The 26,152-nt window shown below is 34.7% G+C and overlaps 1 protein-coding gene and 1 pseudogene across 2 annotated transcripts; one reads left to right on the forward strand and one right to left on the reverse strand.

Moving 5' to 3' along the window:
- Positions 1-708: 708 nt before the first annotated feature.
- LOC145123641 (Pollen Ole e 1 allergen and extensin family protein) lies at positions 709-2,020 on the reverse strand. Its single transcript, XM_079058848.1, has 2 exons — positions 1,846-2,020; positions 709-1,047 (listed from the first exon to the last, which is right to left on the reverse strand). Exons 1-2 carry the CDS (start codon positions 1,988-1,990, stop codon positions 764-766), a joined length of 429 nt encoding a protein of 142 aa, XP_078914974.1. The 5' UTR covers positions 1,991-2,020; the 3' UTR covers positions 709-763.
- A 10,511-nt stretch (positions 2,021-12,531) lies between these two features.
- On the forward strand, positions 12,532-19,191 carry LOC145125735 (F-box/LRR-repeat protein At4g14103-like; annotated as a pseudogene). The gene is made up of 6 exons (XR_013716140.1): positions 12,532-12,678; positions 12,851-12,945; positions 13,112-14,061; positions 14,172-14,327; positions 14,409-14,708; positions 18,957-19,191. The product of XR_013716140.1 is annotated as an F-box/LRR-repeat protein At4g14103-like (transcript).
- The last annotated feature ends 6,961 nt before the right edge of the window (positions 19,192-26,152 follow it).

Below are 26,152 nucleotides of genomic sequence, written 5' to 3' on the forward strand. Positions count from 1 at the left end.
TATCAAATATTCGACACTTTATTTACTACTGCAAAAGTAACAGTAGTTTGAAAAATATTTAAGTAAAAGGTTTGTGGGTCCCATTTTTTATTATTAAGAAATTAAAACAAAAAAAAATTTTAACCATTAAAATATCTCAACTTAATTTCTAAATATTAAATATGAAATTTTAAAATATTGCATTTTTTTGTACAAAAATAATCAAAAATATATTTTTGCAAAAAAACTAACACTACTTTAGAGCGACTAACTCTCACATTTTTCCAACTACCATTTATTATGCCATATGCCCTTTGAATTTTGATACTAAATAGATCCTTTCAAAAAGAGGTCATGGGTTCAAGTCTCCTAAGAGACATAGATGGTATAGATAGTTTGTCGTTTCAAAAAAAAAATAGAAATATTTTATGTTAAATGGAACAAAATTTCACCGATCCTAAAAGTGGGTCGAAGGAATGCAATTCTATTATTCATTCAAAAGACCAAAAAAACCTTCAGTCATATATATATATATATATATATATATATATATATATATATATATATATATATAATAAAAATAAAACTGTTAATTAAAAGTGAAATTTTAATTCAACTTTAATTAGAATTTCATCCCATTTCTTACCAACCTAATGCCTAACATATAGCAATTTTCTTCATATTTCAATTTCATTCCCATAATCCTACCTATCATTTAAACTTTACACATTAAGTACAACTACTTGTGCCATTTTATTATACTATAATCATACGCTTCATACATTCAAGCACAATACATTGGAATACTAGCGTGTCGATATACAAAAGGTCTAACAGCATGAGAGTAGCCAGATACATGATTATAACCAAATTTCACACCAGAAAATCCATCTCCAAGATGAGTGCAATGTTCATGGAAACTGCTAATAGGTCTTGCCAAACAAGCATCCCAACGTTCACTTTCTGGCATAGTTTCAGCCACTGTATATATTCCCTTTGAATTCGTGAACGCTTGGTAATTTAAAACTTCCCCTGATTTCGTTATGCAAAGAACCGCAACTTCTGCGCCTACAATCACACAATCACAACATTTTTTCATTGAAAAGACTGTCAGGACTGTCAGTTACAAGTACTGGACAAACTTTTTAGGACTATTTTGGATTATAAGGATGAAAAGGACGACATTTAGGTCTTTTGCAGTGTCCTTGTCCCTCCTTTATGGGTGGGACCAAAACTTGTAATTGTCACAAAATATCTGTCAAATGCAGTACAATTTGTTCTATTTCGCCCAAAATTAAGTTCAAGGCAGTATAAAGATAAGATTTTTGAGAAAGATAATTTCCATGTAGAAGATCTATTAGGGTTTAATTTCGATATGCTCTTTCATGTGTGATACATGCTCTTGAGCTATCAGAATATGGCTACAAATGACAAATCAGGTGACATTAATGGAGTCCAAATTCAGAATAATTAGGTTTCTTACTTGTTATCTCTTACCAATTACATTACACGAATATACAGTTGTTAATGGTGGCCACAATTTGTAACATAAATCACAGAAAACAAACTTTGTGATCTCGAAAGCAGGAAGTTCAAAATCAGTTGAAATTAACGGAGCAAGACAGATGTTTTAGACTTGAATAAAGTCATGGTAAATTTGCTTGCACTGATTGAAGTAACCAATGAGCGAACTACTGACACTGACTCAACTTGCACCGACAAATTAAGCAAAATTCGAACTACATGTGTACTAAATCTAACAATTTTAAGGGATTGCAAGAAAATAAATCAAACAAATTGTAAACAAGTGTATGTGAATGAAGATACGATAGAGTTGATAGGGTTTAAGAAGGGATTGACGCCGACCTTCTAAGACGTGATCTTCAGGACCAACGGAACCATCGGCACAGACATCGCAGACAACTCTGCCATGGATTTCACCGGTCCAAGCTTTCACAGTCCACGCAGTGAAAAATGTAAAGAGAAAGAGGACAATGAAGAGCTTCCCCATTGTTGATTTTGGTCTTTCATGGCTTCAATTCCTTTGTAGCAACTAGCAACACCTTCGTAAAAAGGTCGGGTTGTCGGTCGGTGTTACCCTGGGTCCGATTACAGCCCGTAAGACTACTGGCCCACTTTCATTTATTTATGTAGCGTTCCTTACCGGACTGAAAACAACATTAATTCCAGGGAACTTGATGAATTATTAATAGGGATAATGATTTAAAAATGAAATATATTTTTTGATTTGTACACATTTAGTCATTAAGACACTCCAGGTTAACAGGTCAACTCGTTAAACTGTACACATTCAGTCATGACCGGTTACTCCAGGTTAACCGGGAAAAATGACTTAATAGGGTAATATATTTCTCATTTTGTAAACATTTTAATCCTTATTATTTTTGTACACATTTAGTCTTTAATATTTTTTTGTTTTAAAATAAGTCTTTTTTGTTTTTATATTTATGAATGATTTCTTTAGTTTTTTCTCACGACATCTTACGTGGGACAATCATTGATGAGGTGTTTGGGGCTGTTGATGCTTATGTCCATCGCGATCTCGACTGCTTGGTTGCGTAGGTCTTGTGGTTTGGCTTAGGTCTTGTGTTATGTAACTTCTTCATACGATATTAGATTTTAATGATCTATATATCTACATGTTCGTTTTTTGAGTCTACTACAACTTTCGTTAAGATTACTCCCGTTAAAATGTAATATATTTTACTTACATATCGATACAATACAATATAAAGCCCACAGGCCTATTTCATCCCAAGTGAATTCAATGGACCTAATCATAGTCTTACAAACACTCCTGCAACGGCCTATTCCATCCAACGAGCTTATTTCATCCCAACTGAATGCTACAGGCAAATTCATAGCCTTACATCACTCCTGCAATTGTCATGGGCTCCCCATGGTCTTTCATACAAACATATAGCAAGAGTCATAAAGACAACAAACACGAAACGACGCCTAATGTCCTACATAGTATAATGAGAAGACTCACCTGATCAAAGATCTAAAGTCCATTATTCGAAGACCCACATAATCAGTTATATGAACCACTTAAACCAATCACAATCTAAACCTTAAACTATAGCTCAAAACCTCTCCAAGTTTAACCAAAAGTCAAACTGGTCAAAAAGTCAACAGTCAACGGTCAAAATCAACACTTGGTCAAAAAGTGTGTTATGCACTTAATAAGCGCCCTGTTCTTTGTTAGAAGACATCGAGTTTAAGGCTTAAAACAGACGCGTCCGAGAAAAGTCAGAAAGTGCCCCACGCTTAGGAAAAGCGCACTATGCTTTGGCTTAATTCAAAGGGTAAAGTGACTTAATCCATTAATTCAATACCCCAATTCCAGATCTAAACTCCCATAAGGTCTAAATGGATAAAGTTTCCAACTTTATCCATTAAGCCTATCCAAAACAAACAAGATCTACACTTTTAATCTCATAAAGTCCAAGAATGCATCTTTCTTGTCTCAATCTAACAAGTACTTCCAATATCTAAGCTTTTTACACTCAAGATGGCCTAAAGCATCACCAAGGATTGCATGGATTGAAGAGAGTGTTAAAGGTCCAAACTTTATCAAATCATAAGGTCCTAGAAGCATTATAGAGTGCATGAAAGGTGTTGGAGCCCATCAAACACCAAGATCCCACCCCAAAAGGCAAAATAAGGCATAAAAGGGCATACGCAAAGATCTAACAAACTAAAGATCAAGATTGAAGCTTTTTACTCACAATAGTCCAAAAATATAATAACTTTGCTATATCCAACCTTGAGCCCTTCACCAAATTACCTTGCACAACCTTGATCTTCAAGCATCACACCAAACTATAATAAATAAGCCTCCAAAAGTGGTTTAAAGCTCAAAATGAGAGAAGAGAGGCTAGTGTTTCACTTGGGATCGTTCTAGAGGTGATGGAGGCTAAGAAATGGAAAACCCTATGGGTTAATGGCCTTTAAATTCCCTCAAAAACCCTAAAAACGCACAACCCATTGGGTTGGAAGCTCCCCGCGCTTTTAAAGGGCACTCCGTGCTTTCCGATAAATTCTCGATTTTTCTGGTTTTCAGCTTCAACTTCAAATTTATCATAACTTCTTCATTCTAACTCCGTTTTTAGTGATCTTTATATGTACGTGAAGGTATTGACAAGCCCCACAATCCAATCTTCTTATTTTTGACTTAAAACATACCAAACTAAAATCATTAATAAATGCAAAAAGTCTGGATTATTACTTTTCCCATTTTACCCTTTTGCTTCAAAGCACAATACAAGGGCTTAAGTCACTTAACCGACATTATCAACATCCAATAGGGTCTAAACCATATTCCTTTGAAGCTTAAGACCTTTATTCGATCAAATTATAGCATGTTATCCCAAAATTAGAAACATTCTGAAACTGGGTGTTACACGAAAGCTTCTCAGGTGTGTCCTGGGACGTCGTGTGTGATGCCTAAGGTCTTTAGGACTATTCAACATTCTAGACAGTGTCCTAGGACGTTGCCATCATGAGTATATCACATCATTAGGATAATAGAAAAAAATTAATATACGAACCTGATGAATAATGATGTGATCTACTAAAAAACTTGCAACAACAATAACATGTCGCAACAAAAAAAAATCATATAGAATTTGTTTTTAATGGGTGGGCCATATCACAATTCATGTCCTTTGTCTCTTTTATTTAACAAATACTATATATATATATATATATATATATATATATATATATATATATATATATATATATATATATATATATATATGGTTATGTTATTATTTTGTTTTTACTAACTATTATGTCCCAGAATGCACAGATCTGGACCGCCGGATGGAATAGAATCAAAGGTCATGATCTGGGGGTCTATGATATTAGAATATGATAACATGTATCATATAATCACACAAATTTCAGCATAAGGGCATTTTAGCCAATTAACCTATATTAAAAAAGAAAATTTTCGGATTTTTAGGGATAATTAATTCCCTTATTTTTAAAAATATGAATATTTTAAATTAATTCAAATTTAAAAATCCGAATTTATTCTGTAAGAATGACAGAATGTCAACCATAAACTAGTAAATATATTTTCGATTTTATTCTGTCAGAGTGACATAATGCCAACCATAAACTAGTAAATACATTCTGAAAAGAATACACAAAATCGATTATTGAACTAAGAATATACCAAATAATTACATTGTATGATTTGTGATTCATTGAATAATAACAACATTCTGAAAGAATAACAAGTGTAATTCTTAAAAAATAACAACATTCTTAAAACAGTGAGTGTGATCATTCTTTGATTCATTCTTCAAGCCTTTCCCATCAGGTCTTCAAGCCATTCTTCAAGCCATTTTTATTACAAATTCATTGCCAAATATTTTGTAGTGATACATTGTAACAACTGCACATTAAACATATAAATAATTAACTACAATTCTATCAGAATACAACAATAATATTCTTACGGAATACACTATTCTTGTATAATGGTTTTGAATATTCAGTTTCTCTTTATGTATAAAAAATCATGTTACAAGAAAAAAAAACAAATATCCAAACCACATGGAACATAGTAAGGGAACATCAAAGTTTAAGTTTTTCAATACCAAATAAAAACAAAGAAGACGAACCTGATAGTTTTTCATTAAAATCTCATCAACAACCTCATAAGCATCTTGACGTGCTGCTTCATGAATTGGTCTTGCATAATATCGAGGATCATGAGGTTTACCAGGGGTCTTTAAATTGTTGATTCATCACATACCAATTTGAAAACTTGTTTTGCTTCTTCGGGTTCCCTATGTTTCTTCTCGATATCCTCAATGTATTTAACTACAAATTCTGACAGAATAAGGAACTAGCATCAACCTATTTGTTATGAAAAGGGCATCCAACCCAATCTAAATTAAGTTATATAGTTCTGAAAAGAATAAGGAACAAAGCGAAGTAAAAACATTAAAGATTATTAACTATTTTTTCATTGAAGCATTTTATCGAACACATGGAGGCCATGACCGAATGTTATTGTTTGTAAACGAAAATTCAACTGACATCCATAGTTAAGCTGTAGATTATTTCTTAGGTCTTTTTTGTGACAAATTCATTTGTATCTAAAATTTTAAAGTTCTGAAACTTAAATACTGGTGTACATCAGAAAAAGAAGGAAAAGGAACTTGAAATACCAAGAAAAAAGAATCGGTGTCTTGGGTTATCGATGTAGAAGTATCAATTCGTGAACTTCCGACGTAACCCTCAAATCCAACAACTGTAGCACCTGATGGTAGCAGCGAAGCTGCTAAACTGCTATCAATCGATTTCAAAATCATTATTTTAAAACAAAATTAAACAAAACACGTGCGCGTATCTTCTAGTGAAGGAAAGAGAGTCAAGTTTCTAATTGTCTGCTGCTGGAAGGACGAGCTTTGCTTCTTGCTGCCTCTCCCTTCTGTCTACCCATCTTTTTATGACGAACAAACCTGGATTTTTGCGGTGGAAGACGGTATCGACGATGGTTGTTGTTGGCAATGATGGAAGTGTGGAACGAAGGTTTTAAAAACCTGACTGTGGTCGACGATTTCAAGGGCTTCTGTGGTGATGGTGATGAAAACGATGGTTTTGTAGGGTTTAATTGATATCTTTATTTTAGGGGATATTAATTGAATGACTTCTTTTACCATAATTAGATGTGTTAAGATTACCAAAATACCATTTTTATATTTATTTATTATTTAATTTTTGCTAATTTCTGATTGGTGCGTTCAAGAACACAATAGTTGTTAGAAACATTCGAACCTACCTCTCTCTCTCTCTCTCTCTCTATATATATATATATATATATATATATATATATATATATATATATATATATATATATATAGGTTTAGTATCTATGGAAAACAAGAAACCCTAAAAAAATCATAAAAATACATAAAAAAAAATACTTACACATGACAAATCTTTTTTTTTTGATTTTATATTATGATCTTTCGCTGAATTTTTTTTTGAAAAAAAACCAAAAAAAAAAAATCAATTTTTTATTTTTTTCAGCAAATTTCTAAAAAAACCTTCGATTTTTGGTATATAAATTCAAAAAAAAAAAGATTTGTGATGTGTAAGTATTTTTTTTTTATGCATTTTTATTATTTTTAGGGTTTTTTGTTTTCCATATAACCCTTCCTTATATATATATATATATATATATATATATATATATATATATATATATATATATATATATATATATATATATATATATATATATATATATTAGAGGTGGCAAAAACTGACACGACACGACACAAAAATTAAACGGGTAAGGTTAATGTTGAGAACTTCAACTCGAACATGACTCGAAAATGACCCGTTTATATGTAAGTTTTCTAAATATTTTAAATAAACTAGAAAAACCAAAAACCAAAACAATATGTAAAAAAAACCTTTGGGTTGACTTGTTTTGTAACGTGGAATACACTTAACCGTCTTAGTCAAGACTTATATTTTCAGTGTTTTAGTTATCGCCCAAATTAAACAGTCCCCTCGACCATTCCCTCATCCTTATGATCCCGTCCTCCTCTTTCCAACTCATATTCATTCCGTTTTGCTCTCACTTACTATAAATTTAGTGATTCGGCCTCCCAATTATTACATTCATTTCCACATATCCAAATTATACTCTTCTTTCAACCTAACATGTGCACGACACATTTTAAGGTATAACCCTAACCCGAAACCAGACACGAAATAAATGGGTTGACACGACATGACACATTAATTAAACGGGACAGGTTAGGGTCAAACTCTCTCAACTTGTTTATTGTTTTAACCCGACCCGACACGACACGTTTGCCAGGTCTAATATATATATATATATATATATATATATATATATATATATATAGAGGTAAGTTCAATTGAGAAAATAAAAAAGGTTGAGAATGGGGGAATCATTCTCAGCCACTCATTTAATCTAAGCATAAAAGACACGGTGGCAAACTTGTAAATATGATAATAACCTTCAATCTCAAATACGTAACATCGATTTCTTTGTTGAATACTCCGAATTTGAATTTCCCAGATTCGCAAACAAACTCAGTTGGAATCGGAATTTCTTTGTTGTTCATGAAATTGGAATTGGAGTTCTGGACTCGCAGTCACAGTCGACATTGAAGGACTCGGAATCGGTACTCACAGGTTCCTAATCGGATTTTCGGAAATCAAAATCAAAATGTGAAATCGATCAGACATAGGATGTCGCATCTGAAGTCGGAAGCTTTTGAAATTGGAACATATATTCTAATCGGAACAGTTCGCGTCTTGATTATTAGTATTACAAAGAAATCTGGAATCGGGATTTCAAGGTTTCAAAATTGAAATCAGATTTTTTTTTGGAATGAAATGAAAATCGGAATTGCACGCTTCAAAGTCGAAATCGGAAGTATATGATGATTTGGAATTGATAACTTGAATTGGAAGTATCATGTTTTTAACATTTTTAAAAAAGTTAACTTGTATGCACTCCAACTGTTTGATGAAATGCATAAACTAAATTACCACGTTATATTCACATATGAATATGTTTTCCGACCTGAATCAGTATATGATTATTAAAAAAAAAAACAAATATGCAAGTCTGTATGTTATTCATATGTGAATAACGTATAAAAATTATATATATTTGTGAAAACACATTGTAATATTCATATGTGAATATACTGTGTAATATTCATAAGTGAATATATCATATTATATTCACAAGTGAATATACTATGTAAAATTCACATGTGATATACCATGTAATACTTTCACATATGAAAATATCATATAATATTCATAAGTGAATATACCATCTAATATTCACAAGTGAATATACTATGTAATATTCACAATTGAATGCATCGTCTAATATTTAAATATGAATATACTATGTTTATTATATGCTATATTCATATATGAATGATATTTAAATTATAAAAAAATTAATCATACTTTTTTATTCATAAGTGATAATTTATTTTTTTCGGAAAAAAAAACATTGTTTTGAGGTCCTAAGCAAGTTTGTAATTCATATGTGAATAACATATAAGAATTATATCCGCATGTGAACATATGTAATATTCACAAATGAATATATATGTAATAATCAAATGTGAATATATATGTATTATTCACAAATGAATAAAACTGTCAATAAAACCGAGGACTACAAAATATATAAAATTAAAGATAAAAAAAGTATTTGATAAGAATATATATTTATTCACATACAACTAATCTTTTTAGGTTAATAAAATAATTATATAAGCATATATATTTTTATTAATGTTATATTCATTTGTGAATAAATGATAACTTTTTTTTCGGAAAATTATAAAAATAGAAAAACGTCATTTTGAGGCCCTAAACAGTCCCGAATGGCCGAAAAACAGTCCCGAATCGCACCATTTTACATCAAATATGCGAATTTCGTCCAATTCCGAGACTAAACTTCATTGCGGCAAATTGTTTTGATGATGTCACTAAATTTTCATTCCTACTAGTGATGACATCATCATGACATGCTATTTATTCATATATGAATAAAGTTTAGAAATCATTACGACATATTTATTGATGATGTTACTAACTTCAATCACACTAGTAAAAAAACATCATTGTAATCTGTTATTTTTATTTATGTGAATAAACTATACATGTTGATTTATTTATTTTGTGAATACAACCTCTATATATAAAAATAAATAATACACTATAAGAATTGGTTTGTGAATAGTTTTTTTGTATATTGTAACAATATTATTTTACATGTAAAATCAACATTATACTAAGACAAACAACATTGTATTGGTTAATGAATATCATTTGCATTTGAATTTAACACGATCAAAATGAAGAATATATTAAATTGTATAACATTTACACGTGAATATAAAAACATATTGTCTTCGTCAATGATATCTTCTCAATTACGTCAACCAATCGTCAACCACCGGGATATGAACCAACCATTGATTGAAATGTTATTCTTTTATTGAGTTATAACGATGCCTGAAAAACATGTGAGTACACATAAAAAATGTTAAAAATATACTTTTAGTTCATAATAATAGCGATTTATCACATTCTAATTATCATATGGTATATTCACACATGAATGTATAATCATATGTAAATATTATATGATATATGTTGTTTATATTGTATATTTACATGTGATATTACATGGTATATTCACAAATGAATATTACATAGTATATTCACATATGAATATCATATGGTAGATTCACATGTGAATATTATATTGTATATTTACTTGTGAATATTACACATTCTAGTCACATCTAAATATTGCATGCTATATTCATTCATGAATATTACACAGTATATTCACATATGAATAATATATAGTATATACACTTGTGAATATGATACAATATATTCATATTTAAATATTAAATGATGCATTCACTTGTGAATATTACATAGTATTTTCACTTGTAAGTATTAGATGATATATTCACTTATGAATATTAGATGATATATTCATATGTGAATATTACACAGTTTATTTACATATGAATATTACACAGGATATTAATATATGAATATTACAAGGTATATTCACAAATATATATAATTTTTATATGTTATTCACATATGAATAACATATAAAATTGTATATTTGTTTTGTGTTTTAATAATCATATACTGATTAAGGTGCGAAAACATATTCATATGTGAATATAACGTGGTAATTTAGTTTATGCATTTCATCAAACAGTTGGAGTGCATACAAGTAAGTTTTTTTAAAAATGCTAAAAACATGATACTTTGACTATTTAAAACTTACAAAATAGTAGATTGATAGAGAATTATATGAAATTTTTCAAAAAAAAATGATTTGACGTTTTTCTAACCTTAATTTAGAAGTTTTGTTTGATGATCGATGTTGAATGAATGATATGAAGTAAAATTGTTGTTGATTATCGATGATGTTGATCTAATGACACTGGGAGTATAATTAATCGTAGATGTTGAAGATATGCTCGAATTCAAGCATAATTGAAGGTTGGATTGAAAGAACCAAAAACGATTTTTTTGTCTACTGTTGAATGATGTTGATGAACGTGTTTTTGACGAAGATGGATGATTGATTAACACTGGATGATGTTATCGATGATTTAATTGAAGAAATCTCGATGATCGTTGAAGGTTGGAAAAGAAATTTGGATGATGGACGATCGAGTAGTAATGAATTTGAATTGTTATCAAATTATCCACAATTATGTATCTGTGATTGAAGGATAACATATCATATTTACAATTTTGCCACCGTGTATTTTATGTTAAGATGCTAATTAAATGATTGGCTGAGAATGATTCCCCCATTCTCAACCTTTTTTTTCTCAATTGAACCCTCCCCTCTCTCTCTCTCTCTCTATATATATATATATATATATATATATATATATATATATATATATATATATATATATATATATATATATATATAATCTTAAATTTGTGTGGATAGGTCCCGTTGCATCTTTATGGCTACGCCACTTTTCCAAAACATCCTTAAGCACTTTCAATCCATCTTGCATCAATACCAAAGCCTCATTCATTAAGATTGAAGAATTCCTTCAAGTCATTTTTGTAATCATATTCATCATCAACATCCAAAGAATGGACAAGCTCAAAGGGGGGAGGAGAGAGGGGGGCAAGAACCATGTTTTCAAAGAAGTGGCGGTCCGAATCTCATATTCGTACACCCTATGCCTGATTTCGCAACTTTAACCCTTTCCCGTTGTAATTGCGCTTTATTGGCTTCTTTTCAGGCTTGAACAAGCAAGTACGCAAACAACCTTCGGTTCCTAACAAGCTAAGCACCTACCCCGCTGGCCTGGGGAACTACGAACTACTAGTTTAGCCTATCTAGCCTAACTAGCTTGTTAAAACAACCTGATCGGGAGCTCTACCACTCTTGTAGATCACTGAACTATGCGTCTATGTTTGCAGCTTATACAATCATGATTCATGAACAACTAGTTCCTCTCGTGATCGCAACCAGCTGGGAGTATGTTTTGATTTCTTTTCTTGTATTGTATTTGGGTTTGAACGTTTTAGATTTATAAAAAATGTATTTGGATTCTTTTTCTTTTAATCTTATGAATGTTTTCTGTTACATTGTTTACTTAATTGATTGATTTAAGTGTAAGACGATTTTATTGTTGTTTTTCCCAGTGTCAAAACACTAAAAGTGGTGTAGAATTCTCTACTGCGGTTTCAAAATTGTCAAAACCTAAAAATATTCATACTTTTTGCATTTAGTTATTGTTTGGTACATTTTTACGCGTTTATTCCTGGTTTTCTTTGCAGTTTTGGACATGTTCTACTCCAAAACATTCGTGGGCTTATTAATATACGGGGCTGTTATTCATTGATATCGTGACTTAAGGGACTAAATGTGTAAGGTTGTATATATATAAAGAGGGGCGGGGGGTAAAGACGCCAGTCCGAGTTCTTCCCTCGAACACAACCCCTTTCCTCGTTTTAACCGCCATGCCAAATTCCGGCAAAACTCTCGATCATTCTCTGATAAAGATTCTCGAACTGAGGCTCTAGAGTTCGTTAATGCACAATATATCAACAATCTCCTTACTCCGATCAAAAGTTAGCCTCTCTCTATTTTTCTCGTATGTTTTTATATGTGAATGTCTTATAAGATCAATTGTGAAGATCTTATGTGTGGATAACGCATTAAAATCAATCTTGTTTATCATACTTATATAATTAATCGACTGACTTCATGGCGTCTTTTACTGATTGTGTTATTTACATTTAGTTTCCCAGAAATTTTAGGACAAGTGAATTCAAGAAACTATCAAGCTGTTTGCCAGATCAATGACTCTTCATAAGTTTATTCGCTGTAAGCTGAAGGTAATTTGTACCCATTTTTCTCAAAAAGTGCCTGGTTTGGCCATTAAAGTAATGAAAAGTTCCTAGTTAATTTAAGCCATTATGATCTAGTTGAATTGCTTTTTTTTAATGAATTCAGTTTCTTTGATCATGAAGATGCTAATAATTGACATCATTTTGCATGTAGTCTGTGTTTCGGAAAACAGACAAAGGCCACGAACAACATGAAAGTGGTGATATGGTTGATGATATCAGCAATTTACCTGATTGTATTCTTCATCAAATTCTATCTTTTATGCCCACAAAAGAAGTTGTAAAGACGTCCATATTGTCTACAAGATGGAAGAACCTCTGGGCTTCTGTACCTAACATTGATTTTGATGATGGATTGTTGTATGCTAGAACAGTTGATGGTCGGTGTAGGCCTGAGGTGTCTTCCTTCATAAACTTTGTAGAAAGAGTCCTCGCGTTGCGGGATCCATCAAATATGGAAAAATTCCATCTATCATGTTTTGTTTGCAACAATGCATCTAAAATACATTCATGGATTTCTTATGCAATCATGCACAACGTTCAGGAGCTTGATTTATGTCTCTTTGGAGAGGACCCATTTGTGATTCCTCAGTGTATGCTTGATAGCACACCATTGGTAAGCCTGAAAATAAGAATGGATTGTGTTATTGAACTCCCATCTTACGTTTCTTTTCCATTCCTGAAACCTTGCACCTATCTTTAGTTCGGTTCCCAGAGGATTCCTTTACTGAAAAACTTTTCTCAGGCTGTCCATTTCTAGAAGAATTGGTTTTATTAGATTGCTACTTGGTGAACTTGAATAACATTGTGATTTCTAGTTCCACCTTAAAGAGCTTGACCATACATGATCTGCCATATTTTGGAGAATTCGACGAGACTAGTGGCTGTAATATCAAGATCGATGCAGTCAATCTTACATATTTTAAATATTTTGGAAACCTATTAAACGATATTCTATTGGATAATGCCTTATCCCTGGTCAATGCATGCATTCACATTCCTATTCCCCAAGAGAGGGAAACAGAAGTCACATATCGAGCTATTGATCTACTCAAACAACTACGATATGTTGTGTCTTTGAGGATATCTAATCGCATTATAGAGGTAATTGGCAATCTAATCTACTTCTCGAATGAAACATATTGCTACTCACCTCTTTGTGCAATGTTGTCATACTGACTTTTGTGTTTGCATGTTTTCTTTCCTATGCAAAGTCTCTTATATTTGCAGATAACATGGTCCACTATTCTCCGGTTTTTTCAAATTTGAGGCATTTAGTGTTGACTATGGAAAGTGGGAAATATCCATTTGGAGGTCTGATGGATCTGCTTTACTTCTGTCCAATTCTACAATCTATTTGTCTTCTGGAGGTGGATTACTTGATACTCAAAATCGAAACCTGTTGCCAAAGATGATGATATTAACGTAATTGTTTTCTAACTGGTGTACAGGGATTCGAGCACCACATGTGCCTTGGTGAAAATGATCCAATTTTGATATTAGTACCTATATGCATGTTGAGTTGCCTCAAAATAGTGACTTTCAAGAACTTTCATGCTAATGATTCAGAACTATATTTCCTCAAATGCATTTTGAAGTATGCATGTGTTTTGGAGAGGATGGACATCGTGTGGTCCAAGACTCGGCTACCAGATCTGAAGAAGCAAACACAAGCCAGGACAGAATTAGAAACAATCAAAAGGAGCTCTACAGCCTGTCGCGTCAAGTTCTCATGAAATCTCAAGAAAACGGTAAGTACTTCAGTTTCTTTTTTAGTATTTATTTTGCATCTTCAGAATGTACGCTATAGTGGAACACACCAATTTTACCAAAAGTACACCCAAAATTTCTCTTTTACAGAATACAATTTGTAAATAATACCATCATCAATAGACATCGCACCCCATTAAGAGATACCAAAATCAACGAATCAACACAACCCCACCAGATAATGCCAACAACAACATATCCTCATGCACCCCTTTCAATTATAGGTGGACATTTCCATCATGTCAACCTAATTACCTAAGTCAACTTAGGACTTTAATAAGTTTCTTAATACATTTCATCGACAATATCATTTATTTAAGATTGAAACCTCAAACCCCACAATTTCCATCTTAAGTCTCTACTGAAGAGGTAACTCCTACTATGGCTCAACTATAACCTACTTAGCATTGATTTAGGATCTCATACAACTCTAAAGTCCACCACCATCACTACCCTTATTTATACTCTTCTATCACACTTTTGAATCCTCAACTTCTACATCCTCAGAACATTATCTTAACAATGTCTATTCATCATAATTTCCTTGAATCCATCTGCCAAAAATCGTCCAGCCTCCAACTCACTCTCCCCAACATGAAACCCTCAAACCATCAATCTTTCATCACACTGTAAAATTAACAAACTCTTCATCAACTTCACCCTACTACATCATAGGTACAACTCTATCTATTGGTACTGATGGCAATATTTATGAGTACTCTCAATCCACTTCAAGGACCTTCAGTATCCTATTCTCAAACATCAGCTCACTGACAAAAGCTATCAGTCCTATTTTCAAAGTCAACTGATCATCAAAACCTCATTTTTCAAATAATCAAGTAACACTTTTCACCAATGGGGACAACTCTGAACCACATCAACTCCATCTGTCAATGTTCCCATTGTGACTCGCTAAAGCCACCATTCACTCAATCTCATCATCATTAATTTCCACAAAAAGTGGCACCAAAACCCTCTATTTGAGTGTCTGACAATCATCAACCCTGCCACTCAATGACTTACCATCACTTCCTACTCCTCAACAAGACACTAAGAAGTCTTACCACAACTACACAATTGACAATAATTAACTTGTGTTCATATGCTCTACATACATAATTTACAGCAGGAAAATTCATCTCATAGTTCAGGAAAATCTCAATCATTTAAGACACTAACAGTCTAACACATGGGGCACACCAAATTTCTGGTTCACAACTTATATGTCATGCAAACACAACAAATCAGTAACTCACACACAAGATCTTAAATCACCAAATAACCTTAACTATTCAAATCCTTCTGATTATACCTGACATTTGTACTGATACTTAGGCAGCTAACCTCACCGAAATTCGTAGAACTCTTTAGATTTCACCCATTACTTCCAACGACTTTAAATTGCATGTATGTTGCCAAGTATTAAACGAACAACATAAACTCCTATTGTTGATGCCCAAAAGACAACTGTAACATAATAGATTGTTTGATTTCCAAAGACGACAATTACATAGGAATATATAAAGAACACCTAAACCCTAATGGCTAAACCCTAAAGGGCTTGGGCCTAAACCCTAATCACTAACATCCCCCCGCAGTTTGATCGGGAGGGGACGATTAAACTGGAAAAATAAACAAAAAGATAAAACATAAAAACTAGATGAAGATAGTGGCAGCTGCGGTGGTAGAGCTCTGACGATGGCGGCTAACATCAACTGCTTGTCGGAGAAGAAGAGAGAAGAATAGGCAACCAAGAGCGATTTTGTTGTTGAAGAGAAGAGAGGCCAGGACGATGACGATCATGTAACCGACGGCAGAGGAGTCCGGAGAAAGGCATCAAGAAAGAAAGAGGGCTTGAGATGCGGCGGACGGAGCCAATTCCGGCGAGATCGGCGACTGCAATGTTGATAGAGAAAGAGACGATTGTAGATCAGAGACTGCTCGGTGGAGAAGGTGCCATCGGAGAGAGGCAGCTGCAACATCAGAAGGGGCTAAATCAGAAAAAAGATCTGAAGAAGTGGCCAGCCGAGGAGGAGGCGGAAGGTGAGGAGGCATATGTCATCTGTGAAGGAGGTAGAAGTAGACGAGACAATAGAAGAAGCCGATGAAAGGGCTCTGGTTTGGTGCCACCAGCTGTTTTATTATTTAGGTGACGAAGAGAAGAAACGGAAAAATAAGGAACATAATGAAGGCACCTCCAACGACTATGAGAAAATGTCGTCGGAGGTGGACGGCGGCGACTACGGGTTGTGGTCAGCAGTAGGAATATATAAAGAACACCTAAACCCTAATTGTTTGATTTCCAAAGACGACAATTACATAGGAATATATAAAGAACACCTAAACCCTAATGGCTAAACCCTAAAGGGCTTGGGCCTAAACCCTAATCACTAACAACAACCCAACTCCATAACATGTCAACCCAACTTCATTGATCATTTTGAATCTCCGTAACATCACCATTTGGTTCATCGTTAAGACACCAAAAAACTTTGATTTTCTTTATTGAAATCTCGGTCCTCCCAAAATTGTCAAGTTATCAACTTAATTACTCTGAGACACTACACTGACTAAGGCTATGTTGGCGGACTAGCTGAAAAGCTAGCTGTTAAATAAAAAGCTAGCTAATAAAAAAAACGTTTGGTAAAACTAGCTGAAAAGCTAGCTGAAATATATAAAATTACATAAAAAGACATGTAAGAGTATGTGTTTCTATAAATAATTAAGGGGTGTATTTGGAAAATTTTAAAAAAGCTCCTAAAAAGCTAGTCTAAGTAGCTTTTCAAAAAGCTAGCTTATAAGCTACTTTTTGGCTTACCAAACACAACAACATAAAAAAGCTTGAAAAATAAGCTAGCTTATCAGCTAGCTGTGGCGCTCGCCACAGCCTAAAGGGTATATGGCTTAGCGGTATATGTTGGAAATTTAATTAATGGGTAAAATGCAAGTCAACAAGTTTCCCATTGTCCCACATTGGTGGGAAGAAGAAAGTTTTGTGGGTGTCTAAGGCTTTCCTTGCCTTAACCTTCAAATGCTTTAGTGGAGGTTGAGGGATGGGCCAAGCCCACACGCACCTAGTCGGGCCGAGGGGACGTGTGGTTCATAAAATGACGCAATTTAGGCGCACTTTGCACTTCATATCGGGATCTGAGGAGCTTTTATTTTTTGCAAAGTTCGGTCCGATTGGGTTGGACAGACCCGGTCAACGTGTTGTTCACACTTTCACTTTGGATGAGCATCCAGATAACGATGCTAACTCACTGGATTTTATCTAGTTTTGATAGCTTGTGAGAGATGAGAGGCCAGGTGTCGTCATTACACCTGATTTTTTTGACTTATAGGCTTTTCGGTTTAGTATAAATAGTTCCTCTCAGGTCTTATTTATTCCACACTTCCAATCCCACTACAACACAGATTTCTTCGATCTGTTTCTGATTATCCTCTTCGCGTTTATCAAATCTTCCATTGTTGTTTGAATAGACGATAACTACATTAAATAATGGGGTTCTATGTTGCAACTTACAACAACTAGAGTGCGTAAAAACCTTTAAGGACATGATTCATTTTGTGTGGGTACCAATCAAAATCTGCAATCTTTAGGTTGGTTTTACTTTATCTGTAACGTCTTTTATTTCACCCGACAAAGTGACAGTCTAATTCTACCTTACATTAAATACTGATCGTGAATGATCAAACTGATTTCTGAACGAAACTTGGTAATTAAATAATAGTAAAATTTATTATTTGTGAGTTATAATCAACATATAATTTTCAATATTATTATCAGTTAGTTTGTTTGCTTTGGACATCTCTAGTGTTTCGGTATTAGCGCACATTACTAATCACTGGTTTGTTTATCTATCATCCAATAGGTTAAGGGTTCAATGCTCGTAGTGGACAATAGTGTAGATTTAGGAGTAGGATTAGTGAGTGTGTGAGTTTGTCGTTCTAAAAAATAGGACACTGAAAGCATAATGATAATCTCAGTTTCGCAAACACAATTACTTGACCCGTACAATGATAAGCTCAGTTTCCCAAATACAGTTAATTGAACTATATAAAATTCTAAGGATGTTACAGATCGATGGCATAACATGTGTACGATGGTGGAAATTCCATGTATTGCATTTTTTTCTATATGTTGATTTATCTTCTTGTTATTATTACTCGTATTAAACTCACTTGGTCTTCAGGCTTATGTATTGTGCATGTGTGATTATACATCTCAGGTGCAGACCGGATTAATAAGATAATAACAAGGTATTGTGTTGGTATGAATACTCCTTAGGAGAAATAAATTTTGGATATTAACATGTATGGAAAAAAAACATATGGATGCCAATGCCATTTTTGGATTTTGGATGCTAATCTTTGGTATAGTAGATGTATGGTTGATAACACTTGATGTTACCGCTAGATTTGATTTTGTATTCCAGCATATAAAACTTGGTTCCTTGGATGACATGTGGATGAAGTTCTTTAAGTAGATATTTGTTAAAAATTCAAGTGATACAAGTTCATGAATTACATTTTCTCAACTAGGATGCCGTGAAAATATCAATGAACTCCATTTCGTTGAATGCAACAAAGAAATATAGATAGCAATGTCTAGACATATGGACTCATGCTTAATCAAACATGAAGATGTTTAGTACAGGTCCCACTGAATATTGATAACACATTTCATGCTTCCAAGATCTTTTGTTGATGGAGATATATCTCAGCTTTGTGAAACATGATTAAATTCACATATTGAGTTCATATAACTCAAGAAAGAGAGAAAATTGTCCGTACAAGAGACAAACCTATACCAACTCATTAGAATGGCTTGGCTAACAGTTAATCTCCCGAAGCATTTGGCTCTATTCTATTTCTATTGGGTTGAAGTGTAGTTGGAAGAATATTTCCTCCATTTCGTTTTTTTTTTTTGGATTTATAACAAGGTCTTCGCAGAACGTGTGATGCATAAGCAAAGGGTCTATTTCAATGCGACCATGGATATTAAGCCACCTCCTAAAATGTGTTTCCTGAAAGGAACATCATATCTCACACGAGTTTGTAGCTTCACATAATAGTCACACCAAGTTTGGGTCTGTGTAACTACTAGATTTCTCCAACATTTTATACACAAAATACGCATAAACTTTTTTCAAATATTATACATCAAAACATTGGATAAGTTAGGTATTTACAAACAAAAGTAATATAAACAGCACACACTAAAACTACACCCAAGATTTGTCTGGTGTTACAAAGAGGTTTACAAAAGACACTATACTTTTATCTAAATATCTTTTACTTCTCCATGGCTGTTATCCCATTGCCTTGATTTGTATTTCCTACTTAACATAATCCACACTCAAAAAATAAGCACTAGCTTAGTGATTTATTTAACTATAACATTTCTAAACAATTTTTAAAAACAACTCAACAATTATAAAATTTTATCAACGAGGCTTTCCATTTTATTTAGAACTTATCATCTTACTCATATATGACTTCATTAACATTAATCTTAACATCAAACTCAACATCAATCTCTTGAGACAATTTCATCAATATAGGCTCATACTCTATATAAGTCATATTAATGTACTCTTTATGATACTCCAAAACCCATTTATAACATTAATGTGAATATGCCATTCTAATTTGCATAACACAATTTATCTCATGAGTTAAAGTTAAACTACTCATCTTGATTAGGCTAATTAGAGCTTGTTCCAATCCCGTGGAATCCCGTCCCAACCCTTGCTTAACCGAAACCTACTCATAAGTAAATTTTTTTAGGTGTTATGACTTATTCGAAATCAATAACACCATATATAGCTCCATAATACTCAATTATGTGCAACACAAGTTTCAAGTACTCAATTCATCCATATATGTAGGGGTGTAAACGAGTCGAGCCGAGCCCGAGCCTAACCAAGCTCGAGCTCGGCTCATTTAATTTTGAAGAAGCTCGAGCTCGAGCTCGATTCGAGCCTTAAAATGAAGCTCGAGCTCGGCTCGTGAACAATTTAGTGAGCTCGCGAGCCTAAACGAGCTTAAACAAGCCTATACACACACACACAAACACACACACACACACACATATATATATATATATATATATATATATATATATATATATATATATATATATATATATATATAGGCTCGTTTAGGCTCATTTAGGCTTGCGAGCCCACTAACTGAAGCTCGGCTCGAGCTCGTTTAATAAACGAGCCTCATATTTAGGCTCGAGCTCGGCTCGGGCTCGTTTAATTCGATCTCGAGTCGAGCTTTTAACGAGTCAATCTCGAGTAGCTCGCGAGTAGCTCGGCTCACTTACACCCCTACATATATGTAACGCCCGTGTTTCTAGGCTAGACATTAATGATGATGTAATAGTCTAGGCCAACATTTGTAACTTGTCTTGAAATAATAAGATGTATTATTTGATTATTATGTGTTTTATACTTAATTATTATGATTTAATAAGTTCAGGATAAAAATAAGCGTCGAAAATAAATGTTAGATGAAGCCGATATCTATGAAGAAAGTTGTAGTGGTTGAAACAAAGATTCCGGAGATATAAAGAATACCGAAATCCGAGTTATAACGGAGAAGTTATGACCTGTCGAAGTTTCGCGACAGACTCGACACGCCGCTGTGTGACGTAAAAAGTGAATTTACGATAAAGTGCTTTTTAGCATTAGTGATCTAAACGAAAGTCGTAGTGTTCGTTAAACCGAGAGCGTGCATAAAAAGAACGCCCAAATCTGACTTCGTATGAGGAAGTTATGATTTTTCTAAGTTTCGGCTTAGTAGTATGCAGCCCGAAACTCGAATTTTAGATCGAGTGATTTTTAGCTGAAACAACCTAAACAAGAATCAAAGATCTTGTTGATAGTAGTTCAACGATAAAAAGACAGACAAAAACGGACGTCGGATGAAGAAGTTATGAATTTTTAACGGATTTTTCCTGTCCCGACCTGTTAAAAATATAACTTTAAAATTTAAATCAAAATTAACCGACGGAGTCTAAACGAAAGTTGTAGAGCATAATTTCATCTACGCGTGGATATAAATAACGTCAAAAACGGAGTTTGTATGCTTAAGTTACGAATTTTTGAAGTTTTGGGCACAAACTTCGAGGTTGGCCCGAAGGAGTACACCCAACGTACATAAAGATTACGCCCAACATACTTCGCACATTTTCGATCCGGAGTCAGCCACGTCGCCCTACTCCTTCGCATGATGGACACATAGCGTAGCCTTGACGCGCCCGAGCTGATCCACTCCTACGCCCAGCGTACGAAGGCGTACGCCCAGCGAAGAGCTCTGCGAGGCAGTACGCCCCACGTACCAGGAAGTTACGCCCCGCGTATTAAGGAGCTTCGATCACTATAAATAGGATGCGAGGCTTTCCGGAAATGGTTGCTAATTCTCTCTTTCTTTCACTCTAAAACACCTCTCTAGCCACTCTAAACCACCCCAAAGTCTAGGGAACATCCCTAATACCCCGAAGCAAGTCCCGAAGCCCCGAAGTCCCCGAGAAAATAAATTTTTCGAGACGAAACTCTGCCCGCGTGAAGCTTGGTTTTTGAGAAAACATCCCGGTTTCATCGAAAAAGATTGTTTTAAGGGACGAAGTGTTGTCCAATCACCGTCTTATCATGTGAGTGTATAGTCACTTTCATCTTACACATAGATATGAAGTATTTTATATAAAATACGTGCTATGTGTATATATGTTGATTGTTTATTTGAAATGGATGTTGAATGAATGTTTTATACAGGTTTTAAACTGTATATGTATTCTTATCTACAAATATGTTGGGTATAACATGGGTAGATGAAATAGTTGATATGTGATGAAACAAAATAATGAGAGGTCACGATGTTGACGATGTTCCAGTCATCTAGCGGAATATATATGACGATCACGGATTTTTGTAGACAGTCCAGTGGGACGTTAATAGGCTCGTAAACTGTAGATGTTTTCCGAAAGTACGGATTAGACTTAGTCAATTGTCCTTAGTCCGAGAGTATGGATAGGACGTAGTTATTTGTTATTAATCTGGGAGTATGGATTAAGACATAGTTATTTGTTATTAATCTGGGAGTATGGATTAAGACATAGTTATTTGTTATTAATCTGGGAGTATGGATTAAGACATAGTTATTTGTTATTAACCTGGGAGTATGGATTAAGACATAGTTATTTGTTATTAATCCGGGAGTATGGATTAAGACAATAGTTATTTATATTTAATTTGGGAGTATGGATTAAGACATAGTTAATTGTCCCTAGTCCGAGAGTATGGAATGGGTACAGTTATTGATCCGGGAGTATGGATCAGGCATACCCAATTCAGGAGTATGGATTAGGTAAAGAGGTAAATTTTAGATCCGGGAGTATGGATTAGGTAAAGAAGTTGATTTCAGATCTGAGAGTATAGATCGTGTCGTTGTGAGGATTCTTAGGGTGGAACCTTAAGAAACTGCAGCAGTATCCCTTAAGCAGTGTTGTTACCCCGATGATGATCCTTAGACTAGGTCCCTTATGATAGGTGTTTAGGGACGTAAAGTGAGGATAACGGGAACGGGTAATCAAGGTTATTATTGGTTGATGAAATTAATAAATTTATTGTTGATTGATGAAAATTAATAAATTTATTTATTGTGGGTTGAAAATCCTATATGCTCACCAGGCTCCTAAGCCTGACCCACTCAGCTTTTTATATTACAGGTAATGGAACAAGAGCATAGTTGGACGATGACGAGGGATTTTGGATTATAGTCCAGTAGATATAAATAACTGTTGTAAGGCCTATATGGTATTGTTTATGTGTAGCATCCGGTTCCTAGTACGTATTTAAATTCAAGTAATTTTGTATTTTACACTGGGACTCGGCGAGTTGGAGGCCCAACTCGTCGAGTAGAATCGACATTATGCGGGGGTTTTAGTGATCTACTCGACGAGTCGGGGGACCGACTCGACGAGTAGAAGCTGTCTGGATGAAACCCTAATATATAGGGTTTGCACCCTATTTAAACAACAGAGCCGGTCCTGAAAAAGTAAATATTCTCAAAGGCCCAGGACGAACAAGAAAAAAAGGCCCTTATCTTTATTATAATTTTTTATTTTTAAATAAAAATATATAATGAAAAAAATTGGGCCCTGTGCAGCTGCCCACTTTGCCCCCCCCCCCCCTCAAAGCCCCCCATGTTAAACAACTTAACTCGTCCCAAACCAGCCTCCATCGTCCCTCTCACTTCTAGAAGACCCTAACTCGAAACCCTAACCATTTATTGAGAGTTCTTGAGCTTTGTGGTGCCATTTTTGTGTGTTTGAAGTTTGAAGAAGAGAGGGAAGTTTGGAAGATCAAGAGAAGGCAAGTAGATACATAAGTTTTGCTTCATTTCCACCTCATTCAAGGTAAAAAGCTTCAACCTTGACTTCTCATTTGATGGATCTTCTCTAGGGGTTAGATCTTATCATTTTTGGGTATTTCTAAGGCCATATTCAGATTGGGTGTGTATCATGGAGTTACACTCCAGATCTGGAACCATTGAGGGTTCCCATGGCATAAAGGTGCCAACTTTATGGCCATGGGGAGCCCATGCACCACATAAACCCCATTCATTTCCTTTTGAGTCAAAAACCCCATGCATGAACATCAAGGTTGTAGCTTTACGTATAAAAGAGACCCTAGGAGGTCAGATCTATGATTTGGATGCATTAAGTCCCGCTGAAATCGACTGTATAGTTTTGTACAAAGAGGGACTCGGCGAGTCGGGCCGTATTTTCCATCAAACCCTTTCTGTTGATGGACCAAATGCTAAGATAGAAGAATACTCAGTTGTCTAGGCTCATTAGGGACCTGGAAATCATGGAACTCGGCGAGTGGATGAACCAACTCGGCGAGTTCAAGGCGATGTCCCAACCCCATGGAGACGGACTCGACGAGTTCAAGGAGAACTCGGCGAGTCATAGACTGGACACATTCATGCGGATGAAGATGTACTCGATGAGTTCAAGGATGAACTCGGCGATTCGGTTGAAGATGGTCCCGATGTTATGGTTGAAGGAAAACTCGTCGAGTTCTTGCTAGACTCGACGAGTAGAGTCGGGGTTGTAGCATTTTGTAAGGACAGGGACTCGACGAGTTGGTGGACCAACTCGGCGAGTCAAGTCAACTGGATGTTGACTTTGACCAAAGTTGACTTTGACCAGGGTTTGACTTTGACCTGGACTTGAGTTGACCCTTGTAAGGGAGGGTTGTGAGTATGAATTGGTAATCGAGAAAGGTTGTTGTGTAGGGATTGAGGAGTTGAGACGAGTGTACCGAGGACTGTGCAGACACTACACGATATCGAGGTGAGTTACCTTCCAGTAGAAGTGGGTCTAAGGCCACAATGTCGGCCCATTAGTAGGAGTTGTAGTTAGATAATTGTCTGTGTGATAATTATTTGGTATGCCACTATCTGTTATGTTCTATGTGCCAGTATGTTATGAATTTAGGTGGTAGTGGTAGGGGATGAAATAGTTCCCGGTATCCGGTTGAAATAGAACGAAGGGGAGGCCAACACCCAGATATGCTATGCAACTATCCGGTTGAAATAGACCGAAGGGGAGGCCGGCACCCAGATATGCTAGGCAACTATCCGGTTGAAATAGACCGAATGGGAGGCCAGCACCCAGATATGCTTGGCTAGATATTTTATTGTATGGTATGTGGTATGATGGGGGAACTCACTAAGCTTCGTGCTTACAGTTTTCATTTTTGTTTCAGGTACCTCTTCGTCGAAGGGGAAGGAGCCGGCTCGGTAGCAGCGTATCACACATACACACCGGATTCCGCACTTTGAGATTCATGGGATTGTACTCTGATTTTATTACTATTTGATGATATGATTTTGAGACATGTTTATTATGATTTTATATCGACAATGTTTTTGGTAAACGATTTTATAAGTTACATAATTAAAAACGAAATTTTTGGTCTTGAAAATTGGGATGTTACAAGTTGGTATCAGAGCCTTGGTTTGAGGGATTCAGACACACCTTTGGGGGTGTGTGGACTCAAATCGAGGGTTTGAAAGATTTTTACAAGAAAATCGTTTTCTAAAATTAAAATAAAAAGGTTTTGAGAAAGAACAAGGTGTGTGATGCGTGCGACCGGCCAAGCTCAAGTAAGTTTTCCCCAAGATACCCATACATGTTATGTTACGTTATGATATGCTCATGAGAACTGCATGCTAGATTAGGGTTAAGGATCTAGGAAGGATGCATTGTATGCCTATTATATGTGTATGAGAACTGCATGCTAGATTAGGGCTAAGGATCTAGGAAGATGCCTTATGTGCCTCTTATATGTGCCTATTGAATTACATGCTAGAACTGATTAGTCAGTAATATGATTGCCGAATAGGA

The sequence above is a fragment of the Lactuca virosa genome, chromosome 7 (assembly GCF_052849685.1).
Source record: "Lactuca virosa cultivar CGN04683 chromosome 7, Lactuca_virosa_CGN04683_v6, whole genome shotgun sequence".
NCBI lineage: Eukaryota > Viridiplantae > Streptophyta > Magnoliopsida > Asterales > Asteraceae > Lactuca > Lactuca virosa.